Source organism: Neurospora crassa, linkage group I, assembly GCF_000182925.2.
Source record: "Neurospora crassa OR74A linkage group I, whole genome shotgun sequence".
NCBI classification, from domain to species: Eukaryota; Fungi; Ascomycota; class Sordariomycetes; order Sordariales; family Sordariaceae; genus Neurospora; species Neurospora crassa.
The window spans coordinates 8,644,559-8,662,860 of NC_026501.1; the positions used below are offsets into that span (position 1 = coordinate 8,644,559).

Consider the following 18,302-nt stretch of genomic DNA (forward strand, 5'->3'; position numbering starts at 1 on the left):
TCGAGGAGGACGAATTGCCCTTGACCTGAATGGGCCATATTTCCCAATTCATTGCCTTTTTGTCGCAACAATCATGGGCCGGTGATAGCATGTTCCTTCTTTTCTTTCAATGTTCTTGGGTTGATCAGCGATCGACGGCCGCCCCCCCCCCCCCCCCCCCCCTAGTCCGTGAACTTTTAATTCCCTTCAGTTGAATTCCTCGATTCCGGCGCCCTGGACACATCCATCCATTCCTTGATTGACGCTTTCGGAACCGACATCCCTCGCTCTCACTCCCCTCCCCTCCCCTCCCCTCCAGGAATCCAGCGCCATCAGTGCCTCCCTACGCCAACCATCCTTCGCTTCAAGGTTCCCGGTCATCGTTCAATATTAATTGGCACGCCATATCCACCGCGCGGCAATCTCCATCGCACATCCGTCCCGTCCGTCCCTTTCCATCCCGTCCCTCTCTTCTCACGACACACCACAACCACCACCACCACCGCCATCACCACCGCCACTACCCTGACCACAGTCAGACCAGCGACTCAGCGTGGCAGCTGAAGTCCGTCGGCGCCGTCGCTCATCCGCTCGCTTGCTCACTGCGCTGCAATTCCACGGCATAACCCGTTTCCAAGAAACCACCCGATTGACAACAAACCAACCCATTCGCTGCCCACAACGGTTACTACTATCATTCTTTCGAATCGTCATCTCGAATCGTCCCACGCTCGCCTACAGATCTGGTCAAGATTGGAGACTCAAACATCATGCCCCCAGGCGGTCCTCCAAAGCGGCCAAGCGAAGCCGGGGACACTCCTCTCGACAATGGCCTACAACCCAAGATGAAGCTGCCCCGTCTTGAGCGCAGTACAGAAGACTTTTCGAGTGTTGTCAAGACCAAGCTCTCACAATACACGCGGACTGGTCAGGCTTGTGACAGGTGCAAGGTACTGATTTTCCGACCTGTCGCTCTGACAGCCTGCTGCGCGTCTAACCGGCGTCGCGTTCCCGTAACATACTAATTTCTGTGCGTCCCCAGGTCCGAAAAATCCGCTGCGATGCCTCCCCTGCGGGCTGCTCCCATTGCGCGAGCCAAAACATCGAATGCGTTGTAACAGACCGTGTAACAGGCCGTACCGAACGTCGAGGCTATACCCAACAACTCGAAGCCAGGGTGAGGGACCTCGAAAGAGTGTTGGCCGACCATAAAATTGAAATCCGACCGTGGGAAGGGTCAAACGCGAATAGAAACCCCCACCCACCGGGTGTCACCCTGGATGCCATGGGGAATCCCATCCACGATCCCGTGTCCCAAGGCGAATGGCAGCAACAAGGCTCGGTGTGGTATAGAAAAAGCAGGCGAGGGTCACAGAGCACACCAGGGCGCTATACGAGATGTTCGCTCTTGGAATCGAGGCCGACAGAGAGCTACCTAGGCGTGACATTTAAAGGCACCACCCTTTCGGTTCTTGGAACTACCATTGAGATCACTTCGTTTGACGATCCTGACCCCGATATGGATGAGCCTTCGCCAAATACTCCCATCGGATCACCGTTGTATAACAAATCGGTCACGGCCTTTTATCAGTCCTTAGTCAGGATAAACCCGCCAATGGAACATTGCGACCTCCCCTCGAGACACGACGCCTTTACATATGCCGAGTGGTACTTCCTCACCATATACCCGTACATGCCACTAGTCCACAGGCCTTCGTTTATGCAGCTCTTGACTCGCATCTATGATGATCCGACCTTTAAAGCGACAGTACCCGAACTCGTTCTGGTCCGCATGATGATATCAAGCATGTACTTCCAGTACGGTATCAGGAACCATCGCGAGAAGCCAGAGGACCATGCGCAGCTCAATGACCTTTCTAACAAGCACTACCATTGGTGTTTGAGTAAGTTCTTCGAACTTGCCGTTTCTCAGACGGTTACCGCGGTCCAGGCTTTGGCCATGCTGGCGTCTCACACCCGCAATTTTCCCAAACCAGGATGTTCCTTTACCATTGCCAACTTTGCCATGATGAAGGCCATTGAACTCAACTTCCATCGGAGCAACAAGATACCGAATGGGCGCACAACTCTTGAAAACGAATTGCGCAAAAGGGTGTGGTGGTCCATCCTGGGTATTATCATTACCCTTAACGGCCGACTTGGCAGGCCAATGCCCATCACACTCGAGGAATTCGACATTGAGTTCCCAATTGCTATTGATGACGAGTATCTCGAAGAAGATGGCATCTTGGACCCATCCAAGATTGGTCATTGCCGCTATCAAATTGGGCTTGCCGGCTTCAAGGCTGTTCCTTTGTACATGGAGATGTATTCTAGCATCTACAGCGTGAGGCGAGATCCCAAGAAATATGTCGATACCGTCGCCGAACTTGAGGCCGGAATGCGCAAGCTGACGAATGAACTACCCGACTGTCTGCGAGTGGAAAAGTGTCAGCCGACCGACTTGGTGTTTGCACTGTATACCCAGGCCATCAGTCTCGAGTTTAAGCTTTGTCTTAGACATCCGTCGGTTTGTCTAGAAAAGGACCCCAAGTTCTGTGCTGAGAACACAAGGATATGCGAGCAGACAGCTCGGAAGCTATTGAAGGTGGTAGGGGAGCTGTTGAAACTGAAGTCTCTGGACACAACATGGTACCAGTTGTCGGTATACGTCGCCTCAACGTTGACGATTCTCGTCGCAAACTGGGAAAGGAGACATGAGATCACCCATATGGAGATGGCCACTTTAAGGGCAGATATGGTTTTGGGCCTCGAAATTATCAGCGAGATTGGTCGACTAACAGGTACCGGAAACCGTCTAGCAACCACCCTGGACACGATTATCAAGCAGACCATCACCCGCATCGAACGCGACATGAGCCGTAAGGATGGACTGTCAGTCGACCAGACCATAGCCAAACAACAATCAACATCACCATTCCAGCAGCAGCCTCTCCTACCGTTTAAGCAACCACTCAACAGCAACGGTATTGCGTCCAGTCACTCGGTCACACCCAATGACCACCGCAGTAGCGTCAGCACAAACGGAACCGGGTACTACGATGGCTCAGCAACCCCCTACCAAACCATGTCTCTGAATGAAAACAGCGCCGACGCCCACCAAACCAGTAATGGCGTTAACCTAGCAGCCTACGACCCCTCCGGCGGCAGTGTGCAATACCTCTACGCAACAGCCACCCCAACCTCATCAACAGCACCCCCGCAAACCGTTGCCGCAGCAATGGACCAAACCTCTTCCGCCATCAACCCTTTAATAGCTTTCGCTTCTCAAGCCACCCAGCACGTTTCCACAACAGGCCAACCGGGTACCGGGACGGAAGAATGGCGACCACAGGTTCACCCGCAATTTGCCGTAGCATCAGTCGCCTCCAATGCACCCAACAACAATGCATGGCATGACTGGGCGGCCGCCATGGCTGATTCCCAAGAGCGGTACAGCGCTAATGCGCTACTAACTCTGGGGTCAACCAGGCCGGGTGACGTGTCGGGGGCCGGAATGGTCGACCATTCGCATGCGCATGTTAACGGCGGAGCCGGCCACGGACCGGGAGACGGAGCTGATGGGTTGGGAGTGTCGGCGGCGGATTCAGCTGTGGTTGGAGCCGGGGGTGGACAGTGGCCGCTGCTGTTGTTTTCGGATGTTATTGGGAACGGGAATGCCTCATAGGGAGGGCACATTATCGACGAAGAGGAAGATGCGGAAGAGGATGATAATAAACTGGAGGAGATGGGATGGAAGGAGAAAGAGCAGGATGTCCGGGCAAGTGAATGGAAGCGTGAGTGGGATCGGAGGGGGGTAGAAGAAATTTTGAGGAGACGATGGGACTGCTGTGGGCGTTTCCTTGGTGCTGCGGTTTTGGGCTTTCATATGCCGTATTATTTCGTTTTGGGTTAGATCATATTTTGTATGTGTGGTCTATATCTGGACCTTGCAAAACATACAAAGGTACTAGGAAAAGCGAGGTGTTTTGGGAGTTTGGAGGCGGGATTCTCTCTGGGCTGTTCTGGTTTTCAAAAGACGGAGTTTTGATTCTTGAATCAGCATGGAATGGATTAGGTAGCGAGGGACGGGAAGGAAATGGGAATGGGAATTTGATGGCAATCGGTCGTTATAGGTACTATTAGGTGCTGCTGCTTGCTCGTCTCGCTGGTTGGGGGTTTAGGAACTTGAGGATTTCCATGGAATGCATTGGGTGGGAGCTGGGAGCTAAGGAGTCAAGGATCGGTTTTTTGGGGTATCGGTGGTTGATTTTTTTTCTTTTTCTTCTACCTATTGTGCATAGGATATTAGGCGTTTTTAATGAAGCAGCACTTTTTCTCTTTTGTCTTTCTGGATGCTGAGGGTAATGGTAAGTCTTTAAATGACATTCAATGGCTGTTAATACCAAAACACAGTTGATAAGTGTTTAGGTGAAGTTGTGCATTTAGGGATCGAATCTATCTTGTGGCAGGCACAAGTGATGAAAAGTAGAGTGGTACACAACCGTTGGGGATATGACTTTCATACTGGTGGGTAGGTAAGGTGGATGGCTGACAGGGCTTTTCTAATTTCGAGTGGACATCTTGAACTCATAAACTGAAGGGTATCGATGTCTTTTTGGAAGGTCCGCGAGATTCAGAGTGGGTGATGGGATGATCGTTGATGGAATATTTGATGGGTGAACAACAACAGACTCTCAAGGATGTTCAATGACATAATTGCTTGAATCTAATACTACCACCAGGTATGTACCTTGCGATTGCGAGGAAAGGTAAAAGAGAGCCCCCCCGCCTTGTCAGGTACTCGGTACGAACCGGTACAAGCAACCTAGGTACGCTTCGTGGCACTCTGTATATGGGGCCAGAGATCCTCAGCGACCTGACTGACGCACGAGTTATATACACTACTTAGCCGTATCACCATTGAGTTGACTGCATCTACCGTGTCGACGACGCAAGAGCATCTCAAAATAGCATACTACATGTGTATGTACATAGAGTTGTAGTGTATGTAGGTAGTGTTGCGGGTTTATCTCTTGAACCCCGCGCGCCGGAAGTCCTTTCCGGACCCGGTGGGGGAGGGGATTTGCAGTCGTACTGTTAGATTCGCGTCTGAGCGAGCTCTCTTGTAGTGTATATACATATGGAGATTGAGTTGCTGTGTGGTAGGTGTCAAGGAGGTGAGGGTCTCCAGTCCTCCGCCTCCTCCTCCTCCAGTTCGGGAGGATCTGGTAAGTACGTAGTGTAGTGTAGTGTAGTGTAGAAGATGGGGTCACGAGGGGTTTCGTCGACTTATCAGATTCGAAAGTCCAGAATTTGAAAAGTGGAGAGAGTTGACGACTTACACGGCCCCATCCAGCCAATCAAGATGCAGATAGAATGAAAGTGGAGGGGGGGGAGCCACTACATACACTACAACGTGTTCCACGACATCGTCACCGCACGGGTCGCCCGTGCAGAGGTTTTGTTGCATCTCCGTGCTGGCTGGCGTCCTTGAGGCATCGATCAAGGGTCCCTGCAGGGTCGAACGTACTAGAATCAGCAGATCAATGGGCCGATTTAGGAATGGTCTACATATTGCGTCTCATCTATCCACATGGAAGGCCCAGATGGAGGAGTGATGATCGAGCGTGGGGAGGGAGTTGTGTGTAGTGTAGGTGAAGCTCAGATGGCGTATCGGGATTGGTGTGTGAACTTGGCTGGGCTTCCTTTGTTTATGCTCGGGAATTTACTCGCTGTCTAGTTTTGCTTCGGGTAGAGGTGGTGGGGTCGAGGAAGCAACCATGGTACGGGATACCTTACCCGTTGAGATTAAGAGGGCTTGATGGTAGTGGGAAGCAGGGAAACAAAAATGAATAAGAAGCGGCCTGCATGTCACACAAATGGGCGGCTCCGTCCTTCTTCCACCTGATTTATCTTTCTGAGGAACGATAAAAGAGTTCATCAATCAGAGAGTCAGAGTCAGAGTGGTGGATGGCCGGATAAGCAAACACAACTCTCACATCGACGTCAGTGATGTTTTATCTTCCGAGAATTTGTTCATCGCTTTCCGTCCCATCTTTTTCCTATCCGATCGCCTCCACAATTCCGTCTTATTCTTTCAGATCCGACCTACCGACTCGAACGGCTTCTCTTTCTCCAAGATACTGAGGCTCTGGACTATTGGGTATAAGATTGTGACTCGACCACCGCCACAGTGCATCTACACTAGTGCTAGACACATAACACGACTTGTGAGTAGAACGTATCTTACGATTCGACGAACGAAACCAAACACAGTTAAGTTACATCAAGTATTCATCATAATCGTCAAAAACAGCATCTACCCCACAAGGGCTTTGACAAAACAAAGCAACGGTACACGCATACATACCTGTTTGGACTCCCAAAATGGCTGCTCCTCCGAACCAGGGCTTCGACACATCCGTGAGTCCCCCTCCCCTTTTTCAACCTTATCCAACCTTTCCACCCCATCCACATTCATGACTATCTACTAAACAACCCAAACCAGTCTCTCTCCGAAAAGGACCTACGCATCTTCCGCCTCTACGGTCGTCTTCCATCTAACCTCGCATCCAAACCCCAGTCCACATCAGCCCCCTCCTCCACTTCAACGACGCCCTACACCTCCCCTCTAAACTCGGGCTCCTCCCTCCAACCGGCAACCGTGACCAGCACTGGTCCCAGCGCAACCAACAACGCAGCAACCACCCGCTTCGCCCGCCACCTCCGAGAGCGCAAGTACTTTGACTCGGGCGACTACGCTTTGTCCAAAGCCGGGCGGGGGAATTCGGTGGATGTTGGCATGATTGGGTCTGCGCACCCGGCGCCGGAAGAGATTCCGCATCCCAGTCCGTTGTCCATCATGCAACGGAGGAGGGGGTCGAGTTTTTGTGGTGGGGTCAGTGGGACCTTTCATTTGGGGACGCGAGACGGGGAGGGGGAGGACGATGGAGGAGGGTTGGCGGATTCACCTGGCCTGGGGGGGTGGGGGAGGTATAGAAGGTCGAGTTTGAGTGTGGAGGTTGTGGATGCTGATGGGGGATATGAGGTTGGAGTGGATGGGAGGAAATGATCATGGGTGGTGGTGTTGTTTGTTGTTGGTGGAGGTAGTTGGGTTCCTGGATGCGTTGAGGGATCTTTATCATTTCTTGATGACGGCGGCTGTTGAGCTTGTGGCCTCATGGCCGGGAGAGATTGTTCTGGGCCGGAGCTTCCAGATCGTCGTTGGTGTGGGATGCGTGGTCTTTGGTCATTTCATTTTGCATCGTCGGGTTTGCAGGCGACATATTGTGAAAATCATGTGTGGCTTTTGGAATGCGCTCATCGTGTATTTCATATCCAAGTTGTGGTTGATGAACGTATTCGTACCGCATAACTGGAAAATTGTCAGTTCCCAATGACTGTTTATACTCATTCCAGCATTTTGTTGAATTTGTGCAAAGTGCAAGTTCTCGCTCTCACCTTACTTGTATCGGCAGCCACCAGTATATTTAGCCACGTACCTTACTGTCGGCACCTTCCTACGGTACATATCACTCGCTTTGCTAACTGTGGGAGTCGTCGGCAACCTAACTTCAAGGTTCGTGTAAGATTCTACGTCTTGAGGTGTTGTCATTTGATCTTATCTCCTTCTCCTGCATGTTAGTGGGCTGCGTTCTCGAGTGAAGGCGAGCACTCACCAAATTTCGACACTGCAATCAGTATGGCTGATATCATACCTACTGCAAGGCCATGGCACTGCATAATGAGGGATATCGCGTACATATGCGAGAAACACTGCATGAGGGACAGTGAACAGTCTTTCATGATCTTTATGGGAGAACGACTTGAAGCCCATCAGTTCGGCTATGGCAAGGGTTGAGAGAATGGTATAATAGTAGTTGTGGACAATGACTGGGAACTTTTGGCACGACACAGTTGAGACTTGTATGGATATATTTTATATGCAGAACCCAGAATTAAGAAAGGACACCTCTTCAACCTCATGTAACAACAAACGCCCGTCATTCATCCATCTAACACAACACCACTCAATATCTCGCTATTTAAAGACGGACAAATCAACCGGTTAAACCGTCACAACCAAGTCCTCCACATTCCACAACCAGGCACACAAGCAAGAATCAACATTGACATTAACGCCGTTTATCTTGCAACACGTTTGTTTGCTCCTCTAAGCCTCAACTCCGTCCCCCTCATCAAAAAAAAAAAAAAAAAAGAAGAAGAAGAAGAAAAAAAAAACGATAACAAAACCTCATCCCCACAAAGGAGACCTTCTCTCAAACAATCACCATCCCCATAACCCCCAAAGAATCCCACATGGCCTTACCCGGCTCACTATGCAACGAATCAACCCAAGGAAACCGCAACAAACACTCCTTGACGCCCCCGCCCCCAGATGATGATCCCGATCCCGATCCCGATGAACCCTCCCAGTCCAAGATCCCCATGACCCCCCACGCCAACTCCTGCACCTTGGGCGCCAACCACTTTTGTTCTTCTGGCCCCGCTAGCACGGAAATCCCGCCTATGTGGAGGAGCCAGAGGAGGGTTTGGTTTTGGACATTGTCTGCAGGAGAAGAAGAAGATGATGAGGAGGAGGAGGAGGAGCAGTAATCCCACTCGGATATCAACTTGGTCATGCAGTCTTTGACCAATTCGTAGCGCAAGAAGCGACGACGACCGAATTGGAGAAAGAGCGTGGTGGTTAAAGCGATCAGACCGAGGTGGATGGCGGATTCTATACGGGATTTTTGCGTTGTTGTTGTTGATGGAAGTGGTGGTGGTGGTGGTGGTGGTCGTTTTCCTTTATTGGGGTTTTGGGTTTGGGTTTGGTAATAAGATAGTGGCCGAAAGCGAATTAAGCGGCACCCCACCGACACGAGAAACTCTTGGAGGGTGTGTGGCTCAAACCGAAAGTTGAGGAAGGGGGAGTTGAGGAGGGTGGTGATGGACAGGACGTCGGAGAGGATCTGCGAGAGGAAGGGGTGGATTTGGATCTGTTGTTGGACGCTGCAGAGGCTACCGGGACCCGACAGGGATGATGACGATGATGGTGGTGAGAGGGGAGAGAAGAAGGAGAAAAGTGGGGAGGGAGGGGAAGAAAGGATGAAGCCTTCGGAAAGCAGACGGGCGCGGATGGAAGACATGCGGTCCCGGTAGAACGGGGCGGGGATGGGGGTGCCGCGGTGGAGGGCATAGTCTACTGCTGTTCTGTAAGGTGGGAGAGGAGATGTTAGTGGTCTTGTTGTTTTTGGGTGGTTAAGCAAGATGACGAAGGATTGGGAGGGAGAGGATGAAGGATGAGAGGATCAAACAGGATTCATGCTAGACCGGCGACTTACTTGCTTATTTTGATACCTAGAGGATTGTCCTCCCCCAGCGAGTTCAACCCACCACGTAGCTCTAGCATTCTTTGGAGACCCTTTAAATGGACTTCGGCCTTGGACTTGAATGAGTCTCTTAGCAGCTCTTGGATGACAAGAAAGTTGACAACGGCGAGGTTGGACTCGGACAAGGCGCCGTTAGTCTCCAGAGTCTGGTTGACCATGTGGATGGCCTGGCTCAGATGGTAGATGGCGTCTGGTGTCAGGGCTTGATCACCAAAGAAAAAGTCACTGAGGGCAGCCATTAGGGCTATGGCGCAATGGAAAGCTAGCAGGGGACATTTAGTTAGGATTCTCACTCCCATTGCTAAAGGGAGGGGAGAGTGATGAGCGGGAGTGAAGAGAGGCTTGGCTTACAGGTCCTGTCCTGGAAGAGAGTGCCAATCCAATAATCATAAGCCTTCGCAGCACCTCGGACCAGTTGGGGAGGGTATAGAGCATCGATGACAATGCCGAAGACTAGATAGGTGTAAGTGTTAGTAAGTGTGAGAGATGGTGAAGGGGTACACTAACAGGACGTACATTGGCTAATGACATATTGACTTTGTGGGGTTGCCTGAACGGGGAAGGCAAGGGTGAATAGGCTGTCTCGTGCTCCCAGTGTCGGGCTAAGCGGTTTTTGGGTGGGTGCTTGGAGAATAAGCGACGACTGTTGTACTTGCTGCCCTGGGAACGACATGTCCACCGGGGGAGAGGTGAGGGTATCCGCAATGTAACCATCAATATCGTGGTTCTCGATGTCGGCCAACCAGTCAAGGTTGTCCAGATCGTCGAGGAAGAGGAAGTCGTTGCTGGTAAGATCGGTGACACTCGAAGCTGGAGTGGTCATGTAGCTGCTGCTTCCCGTGGAGCTCGAGCCGTCACTGGGACTAGGGGTTTCTTCTGGACTCTTGCTCCTACTCTTGGTGCTACTCGGTCTGCCAGTGCTGGTGCTGGCGCTGGTGGGTTGCTGTCCCTGCTGGGGGAGAAGGTTACAGACAGTGGATGTGGTGCATGCTTTCTTGGACGGCCGGGGTGCATGTAGATCTAACTCCAGCCTTGATCGACGGTGAAGCACCTTGCCGACATTCTTGCCCTTCATGGCATGACTTCGAACCAGTCGCCTGGTGACCCTATCGGTCTTGGTCGAGTCTATGAACTGGAACCCTTTGCCCATTGTGAAATGTGTTTTTTTTTGTATGAGTGAAGTGTGCTCAGCGGTCAGGATCGCCAGTATCTGACAGGAATCGTAGGATTTCAGAAGAAGAAGAAGAAGAAGAAAGGATGAGGTCAGAGGAGTAGGATGAATCAGAATGATAAGGGGATTCTGCAGTTCGTTACATTGATGGCGCGCAGAAGAGGGTGTAAAGTATGCGAGTGTACGGATTCCAGAACATGTAAATGTGCAGACAGAAGGATGGTTCACCGGCCTCGTCGGAAAGGAAACCGATATGTCTTGTCTTGAGACAAAGGAGAGCGAGCCCTCCCAGCCGGGTACCAAGAAGCGGGCAGAGCAGTGTGGTAGGGACTTGTGGCTTCGCTTCTTCAGCCTTGGACCTTTTGCATGCTTTCAGCCATGGGAAACTGACTGACAAATCTACCGTTAACAAGTGCCGGACATGAGCAGCGTGAGATGAACGTGTGACTTTGGCCAATGGCACAGAGCGGCACGACGCTGTGGCTGTCTCTGAATCACCTTGTTCTCCTGATTGATGAATATTTGGTAGGGATATGCACTTAAACGGCTGGACCCTCCCCAGACTCCACCGCATTTAGGGATGCGTTAGGCAGCTCCACAGCAAAAGTTCCACACTTTGCACCTTAAATTGCAACCGGCCAATCAAGTATGATGTATATGGACTCCCTGTCCGTCCCTCATCAGAGTTCTGACGACGACGACGACGAGGAGATCCCGCGCGCTCCCGGACACCGCAGTGGACATCCCGAACAGGTACCTACCTACGAGCAATTCACCGCTGATGACAAAGACATTCGCGGGGTTGGATCAGCCCTTCAAGACTTCGAACTGAAGATTGTTAGGTAAGCGAGGGTAAGGTGACAGTCAAGACGAACCAACTGGTGCTCGGAACGGCCGCCAATGGCGCGACTCTCCCTCCGTCAGTCTGTCGCTCTGGAATTCATGACGAACCCGAGGATTTGACCAACCACAGAATAATTGCCCGATTCGGACAAAGCTCTCAATGGGCTTCCAAAACGAAAGCAGCCTAGCGATACCAGACGAGTAAACTGACGATATTCCACATCGTGGCAAAGCTTCTTCCAACTTGAACACTTCAATTATGTATTATCAAGCTTTCTTGTTTGTTTCTCCATCCCGAGAGATTGGTAACCAACGGACCCAAGGCTGGACTCAACATACGCGCGTTATCTCCAGTCGCCATGGCCCCCGTGGTCCCTTCCGCTTCTTCCAAGGCCTGCATGCTGCAGAATCCGCCAGGAGCACATGAGGAATCCTATGCTGCCCCTGCAATGCAAAAACCAAACCTCACACGTCCGAATCCGGTATCTAGTCTGACACTGGGTTTGCAAAGTTCCGTCTACCCTGATCCCTCAAATTCAATGAGCACAAGTCCTCCACGCCGCAGATATAAATCAGGCCACCCCAAGAGACACAAGGACTTCTTATCCCCATCCTCATCTCACTCATCATCAGCATCAGCATCAGTATCACAAGACTTGACTCGACTCCATCACCTCAACCTACTTCGACCTCAAAGCACACTTTGACTATCAGAAGCATTACTCGTCCTCACAAACAACCAACATCGCAACCATGCCTCAGCTCGTTGGAAAGCAAGTTGGTCCCACTGGCTACGGCCTCATGGGTACGTGACCCCATCTTTACAGTCCCTGCCGAGATAATCAAGTCAAATTAACGCACCCCTAGGCTTCTGCACCAAGAACCCTCCCACCCCCAAAGAGCAAGCCTTCAAGGCCATGCGCGCTGCCCTTGAATCCGGCGCCAACTTCTGGAACGCCGGTGAATTTTACGGCTCGCCTGACTGGAACACGCAAAAGCTTCTGGCTGCCTACTTCAAGCAGTACCCCGAAGACGCTGAAAAGGTTGTCCTCTCGGTCAAGGGCGCCTTCCTCTTCCCGCAGATGATCCCCGACTGCTCGCCTGCGGGACTCAAGCGCTCCATCGACGCCTGTCTCGCCGACCTGGATGGCACCCACAAGATCGACATCTTTGAGCCCGCCCGCATTGACCCCAAGGTGCCGCTCGAGGAGACGCTCAAGTACCTCGAGGACGAGTACGTCAGCAAGGGCATCATTGGCGGCATTGGTCTCTCCGAGGTTTCGGCCGCGACGATCCGCAAGGCAGTCAAGATCACCAAGATCGCTGCGGTGGAGGTTGAGATCTCCCTTTGGGCGACGCACACGCTGGAGAACGGCGTTGCTGAGGCTTGCGCCGAGTTTGGCATCCCATTGATTGCTTACTCGCCCATCGGCCAGGGCATGCTCACGGGTCAGATCAAGACGCTTGACGATCTGGCCGCGGACGACTTCCGCAGGCATTACCCCCGCTTCTACCCCGAGAACTTCCACTTGAACATTCAATTGGTTAGCGAGCTGAACGAGTTGGCCAAGAAGAAGGGATACACGCCCGCGCAGTTGGCCATCAACTGGGTCAAGTCACTGAGCAAGAAGCCCGGTTACCCGACGGTTATCCCGATCCCTGGTGCGACTACCGCGGAGAGGGTCAAGGAGAATAACGTGGATATCGACTTGACTAGCGAGGACTTGAAGAAGATTGATGAGACGTTGAAAAAGTTTGAGATTGCCGGAAGGAGATACCCTGATGCTGTGCCTATTGACGGCTGAGTGGCGTCTGGTTTCTTCCTTGACTACCTTGGCATATATAGACTCGACAGGTTTCTCTGTCTTCATCACTTGTTCAGGAGAGTACAATGGCGAATGGGAATATACACGAGAAAGCCAGCAGTGGGAGTGGGGGATTAGACATTAGGTACTCAATTCAGTCTGCTTCGTCTTCATCATGTGTTCTTTTTGTAGTTTGTGTGAGCATCCAGAATAAATTGCAATGTCTCGCTACGAGGACTCTTGCCCTTATATGGGTATCATGTTTTTCTCACCCGCCCAAATCTGGGAGACAACTAAGTGCGACGCTTTGTGGTTTCGATTTTGAATGGTCCTTTGATCATTGGCGCGATCATATGACGGAATAAGAGGGGTTGAAGATCACTGACACCTACCTACTGTCGCTCTTTCCCAATTCCCGATTTCCTGTCCATCGCTGCTTACCTAGATACCTTTCTAACCCCCCATCTAGGGAAGAAACAACTGCTGACACAAACATCACTTTTTGCTTTTAATAATCAGAAACGGGATAGTGCGGCCACTTCTCTTGACGATAGTTACTATACAGCTCCTCCTTTCTTGGTTTGAAGCATTGAAAACCCGCCGGTTTTTTTTTTTTTTTTTTTTTTTTTTTTTTTTTTTTTTTTTTTTTTTGTGGTAGTGGATGGTTGGTACGGGGGGTTTATGCGCACTCAAGCGACGTGGTAGGTGGCACAGCTCTCTGGTTCGACTCTTCCGGATGCACGACATGGCACGGCACCACGCCGATTGGCTTCACAGAGAGGTATGACGATAATCTACTACCAAAACCGTTCTTCCTAAGACTAAGCCAGTTAAATACTTTGACGTCTAAGCTACCTCTACGCTATATTCCAGAGCCAGAGATTCCTTGGAGAGTAGTCAGGCCTCACATACCTAACCATATCCCACGGCGCCATGGTGGAGAGAGTTGGCCATCAACGTCATTACACGGTGTAGTATAACCAACCATCTGTCGATGCCGATGATATTCTACTCGGTCGACAACCAAGGCCTGGATCTTGTCAACCCTGTCACTGTAGAGTTTGGAAGGACGCATTTTCTTTGAAAGTGGGACGGGTTTAACGGAAAATGGTTATTACACGCCGACTTTTTTCTCGTTGAATCCTTTAAAGAACGGCCGCTAATAGTTTCCGAAGACTCAGGAGTTTCATTGCACTACTCAACTTAGTCAAGTCCAGATATGGGAGGAAGGTGAAAAAGAGATCGTTGAAGTATTGTGAGGGTGCGTGATCGGAATCACCCCTTTACATTTGACAATCAGGGTTTGGATTTCGAGGAACCAAACTCCATACATATGTCAAAACCCCGCCGGTGTCGTCGATCAACACCAGATACAGCACTTTGCTAGTGACTGGGTTTTATCATTTCTAGTGTCAAGTCCGCCTTCTTCGAGTCCTAAGCCGCTTTAAGTGAGGTGATGTGATTGAGATGGCATCAGCTGAACAAGGTGATCATATCATTCCTTCGGTGCAGGAAGAACTAACAACATTTCCAAATTTCAAAGGGAATAGTGTATTAGTAGAGTTTCATGAAGCTTGGGTAAAACCATCCGTGTAGGTTTGGAAACCGAGAAGTGGAACACTTGCGTGCTAACAGGTGGGATGGCGGGGAATGTTTTCCTCGCTGTCGTTTCTGCAACAGGTCCGACGCGACGACTTCCTTAAATTCGCCGTCCTTACCCCGATATATCAATAACATATGCCCACGCGAATCCACCAACCTACGAGATCATCCTAGGCCATGTCTCGAGATATCAGATCATCAGCCAGCCATGATGGGGCACATATCCTTCAGCTTCGTTTTGGCCGATAGGCGTTTCGGGTTTTGCATCCTTCAGCTCACATCGTCAATGTCACCCTCGCCTTCAAAATCCCACCGTTCAGCTGGTTACTTGTCAGCCTCAACGCTCTTTTAAAGATCCGATAGAATGCGTCTGTCCACAACGGTTAGCGCTTCCGATGCCACTAGTCGGATCTATTGACATATGGGGATCTGGATTCAGTCCTCCAGGGCCACATTAACCACGCCTACAAGTAGTTCGCGGCAAACCCGCACCGCTTAAACCCAGTCATTTTCAAGGTGGTGGGCCGTAGGCAGCTTTGCGAGATGCATGATACCTAGGTACCTACTTAGGTTTTGGGCCAATGGAAATGCCCCGATTGCACTGACAAATATGGAAGACTCGACGGACAGTGGGGCCTAGTCTAGCGCCCAACCCTTAGTACACATCAGTCCTGGAAAGTTTGTTAGTCTCTTACTCGCCCCACACATTCTCACAGGGCATTAATAGTGTACTTACAGCGGGCTGCTACGTCCCCCGTCTCCCCTGCTCAAAACCCCTGTCTGTAGGTACCAAGCTAACGAACTTACCAGGACTGATGTGTAGGTAAGGTATCGATGTCGGTCACTACAACTTAATATTGACTACCTACCTACTTCACTACAGACCCACACAAACGATCACAGGCCTCCTTCTAGGTTCCTCCACCCCCACCAGGTCATCACCTCCCAAGTTGCTCAGGTCTGCGATACCTTGGCCTTCTTGTACGTAATCAACGAGTACACATGACCCTCTGAGTCCGTGTTCAGCGATTTGAACTCGAACACGTTGCCCGCCGGCAGGATGAGCTTCGTCTGGAGACTGCTCGCAAGCGCCGCCATGCTGGCCTCGAGGCTGCTCTCAAAGCCAGAAGCCCACTGGTGGGCTGGCTTTGCGAACCCATCCATGCCCTTCGGCGTGCCGAACTCTTTGAACATCTCGTGGTTGGACAGCTCAACAATGACGCCATCTTCCTTGCTGCGTTCATTCAAGTCCCTCATCTTCTCAACACCACCGATGTTCTCAAAGGTGCTATACGTCTCTGGGCCAATCGTCTGTCGCGGCAACTCCTCGTCGCCCAAAGGGATTGTTGTGCGTGGTTTGTCCTTGATGAGGTTGAGCTTCCAGGTGTCGCCAGCAGGGTGCATGTCAAATCCGGCACGGGTGGTGATCTGAACGTCGGCACGCCGCGCGTCGCGCCATTCGGAGAAGACGCGCTCGAAGTAATCGCGATCATTCAGGATATCGACGATAATAGTTGGCGGGAGAGCAACCCATTTGAGGAGTCGTTTTTCTGCCATCCATAGGTAAGCCAGAGTCCTGCGCGTTCAAAGAAGCAAAAGTACTTACTGTCCTCAGCAAGGCGGTTGATATTGCAAATGCCAGATGCCTGCTGTGTTATGGACACCAGCGATTTCAATTCAATATCAAACTTTAACCTGCGTTGTTGATCCGACGCTTTATCGATGGCAGGGTTCTGCTGCACGTCACTAGTGTACGTCAAGATGGCCTCGGCAACTCCTGTCAAATTGTCAGCATATTGGGAAGAGAGCTAATTCCAAAGGACAGGTGCCTCACCGTTGGCCAGCCGCCTCTGGTTGTACTTCAGCTCCATCCCCGGAATCGCCTTTGAAGCCTGCAAAACCACCTTGAGGAAAGTGCTCAGCTCTTCGGTCTGAATCATACGGTCCACGTCCATTTCATGGCATGGCATCTCGTTGAACGCAAATTCCTGTTTCAGGGTAAGCTTGGTGGTACCATCGACGCTGATGGTCTCATCATTCTTCCAGAGACCTCGCCCCCATGTCTCTCTCGCCACGTTGTCGCCTTCCGGAATCAGAATCGCAGCAAGCTCGGTCGTGTTGACCTTGAAATACTTCAGGAACTGCTCCTTCAGCCAGAAGTCACGAAAGATGCCCCGAGAAAAGGCCATAACGCCATCTGCACCACTCGACATGCCATCGGCTCGGACGCGCTTGAAAGGCGTGTTTCCATCCTGCCAAAATCCTGCGCCGGGATCCTCCTTAATGCTGATGTTGCTCTCCGAGACACCGCTGGGTCTGCGAGTGAGGATACAGTAGTTGATGACGCCCTTTGAGTAGTCGCCATCCCCTTTCGTCACCGAAAGATCGAACCGTTTCGGGACCAGGTAGGGGACGTTCTCTGCCCTGGCCTTCTGCTCGGCTGTCTGAGACGCAAGCTCCTGGGTGAGGCCGTATCCGAGGACGAAGGGATTGTTGGGCGTCGACGCGATCTGGGATCTCTCAGTCAACGCCTGAAAGTAGGAAGACAGCAAGTTAGCAGCTTCATTTGAGGCTGCGGTCTGCGTTTTGTTGACGCCCTTGAAGTCAATGAACTTGAAGCTGTTGACGACTTTGGTGCTTTGGAAGAGACAGAAGAGGGCGGTAACTGTGTAGTTCTGCTCGCTGACTTCCTCGAACTTGTCGAGTACAGGCTGGGCAACAAGGGTGTGACTTTCGCGCTTTTTCGACAAGGCCACAATGTCTATTTGGACGGTTCAGTACGCCATTGGTTTTCTTGTTTCCGACTGGGACTTACTTTGCATCACGTTTCCGACCTCCTTGTGAGATAGATCGGTAAGCCAGCTCAGGGTGCTGCCACCAAGATCGGCCTTGACCTGGTGGCCATTGATCGAGTAGTGGAGCTTTCCGGACTTGAATTTCAAGTTGACTCGCACGCAACGATAGTTGCCCTCCTCCTCGCCAAAGGTGACAAAGGGCGCATCGATCTCGCCTTCAATCCACTTGTCGCTTTCGAGAAAGAACAGGCCATCGGTAGGACGTACTTCGGGCCGAATGTCCTCAAAGCCCGGCGTATCCCACTCGATCAATGTCTGGGGATTGATCTTGACTTGGTGGTTGATGTAGTGCTTGGCCGCTGGAAGTGTCTCAAAGCCCTCAAGGTCCTCAGGATCAGGCATCAAGGCGCTTGGAATTTCTCTGTCGTAAAGTTCCCGGAACTGCTTGTTGATGGCATTCTGAGACACAGTGATTACCATGTCATATCCCTTAAGGGTGTCAGGGTCTGAACTGCGTGGTGCCATGTTGGATTTGGTGGGCAGCAGACGAAAAGTTGGATTGTCAAGTTGGGTTTTGGTGAAGGGTGCTTGAAAGAACTGAGAAGGGATGCTGAATGAAGAAGCGGATAACTGAAGACTGGCACCCTTTAATAAGCACGACAGGACTTGGAGATCTGCCCTCAACTTGACCTATGTCAAAATGTGTTGGCGG

The 18,302-nt window shown here is 51.3% G+C and overlaps 5 protein-coding genes across 5 annotated transcripts; 3 read left to right on the plus strand and 2 right to left on the minus strand.

Annotated features, from left to right (window-relative positions):
- The first annotated feature begins 163 nt into the window (after positions 1-163).
- On the plus strand, positions 164-4,307 carry NCU02934 (hypothetical protein). Its single transcript, XM_960523.2, has 2 exons — positions 164-929; positions 1,022-4,307. Exons 1-2 carry the CDS (start codon positions 750-752, stop codon positions 3,665-3,667), a joined length of 2,826 nt encoding a protein of 941 aa, XP_965616.1. The 5' UTR covers positions 164-749; the 3' UTR covers positions 3,668-4,307.
- Positions 4,308-5,749: 1,442 nt separating this feature from the next.
- Positions 5,750-7,458, plus strand: NCU02932 (hypothetical protein). Its single transcript, XM_960521.3, has 3 exons — positions 5,750-6,212; positions 6,299-6,405; positions 6,491-7,458. Exons 2-3 carry the CDS (start codon positions 6,370-6,372, stop codon positions 7,052-7,054), a joined length of 600 nt encoding a protein of 199 aa, XP_965614.1. The 5' UTR covers positions 5,750-6,212; positions 6,299-6,369; the 3' UTR covers positions 7,055-7,458.
- An 803-nt stretch (positions 7,459-8,261) lies between these two features.
- Positions 8,262-10,731, minus strand: NCU02931 (hypothetical protein; the record flags this gene model as incomplete). The annotated part of the gene is made up of 4 exons (XM_960520.2): positions 9,882-10,731; positions 9,726-9,827; positions 9,327-9,636; positions 8,262-9,195 (listed from the first exon to the last, which is right to left on the minus strand). Exons 1-4 carry the CDS (start codon positions 10,522-10,524, stop codon positions 8,262-8,264), a joined length of 1,989 nt encoding a protein of 662 aa, XP_965613.2. The 5' UTR covers positions 10,525-10,731.
- Positions 10,732-11,148: 417 nt separating this feature from the next.
- Positions 11,149-13,366, plus strand: NCU02930 (hypothetical protein). The gene is made up of 2 exons (XM_960519.3): positions 11,149-12,193; positions 12,256-13,366. Exons 1-2 carry the CDS (start codon positions 12,142-12,144, stop codon positions 13,191-13,193), a joined length of 990 nt encoding a protein of 329 aa, XP_965612.1. The 5' UTR covers positions 11,149-12,141; the 3' UTR covers positions 13,194-13,366.
- Positions 13,367-15,749: 2,383 nt separating this feature from the next.
- NCU02929 (hypothetical protein) lies at positions 15,750-18,115 on the minus strand (the record flags this gene model as incomplete). Its single annotated transcript, XM_960518.1, has 4 exons — positions 15,750-16,345; positions 16,402-16,572; positions 16,630-17,556; positions 17,611-18,115. The coding sequence occupies 4 exons, from the start codon at positions 18,113-18,115 to the stop codon at positions 15,750-15,752; spliced, it is 2,199 nt and encodes a 732-aa protein (XP_965611.1).
- Between the last annotated feature and the right edge of the window lie 187 nt (positions 18,116-18,302).

Excerpts from the sequence above, each read along its gene's own strand:
- NCU02934 (XM_960523.2), top strand. The coding sequence starts at position 750 with ATGCCCCCAGGCGGTCCTCCAAAGCGGCCAAGCGAAGCCGGGGACACT. Across the intron at positions 930-1,021 it reads AGGCTTGTGACAGGTGCAAG|GTCCGAAAAATCCGCTGCGA; the intron begins GTACTGATTTTC and ends GTGCGTCCCCAG.
- NCU02932 (XM_960521.3), top strand. The coding sequence starts at position 6,370 with ATGGCTGCTCCTCCGAACCAGGGCTTCGACACATCC. Across the intron at positions 6,406-6,490 it reads ACCAGGGCTTCGACACATCC|TCTCTCTCCGAAAAGGACCT; the intron begins GTGAGTCCCCCT and ends AACCCAAACCAG.
- NCU02930 (XM_960519.3), top strand. The coding sequence starts at position 12,142 with ATGCCTCAGCTCGTTGGAAAGCAAGTTGGTCCCACTGGCTACGGCCTC. Across the intron at positions 12,194-12,255 it reads CACTGGCTACGGCCTCATGG|GCTTCTGCACCAAGAACCCT; the intron begins GTACGTGACCCC and ends ACGCACCCCTAG.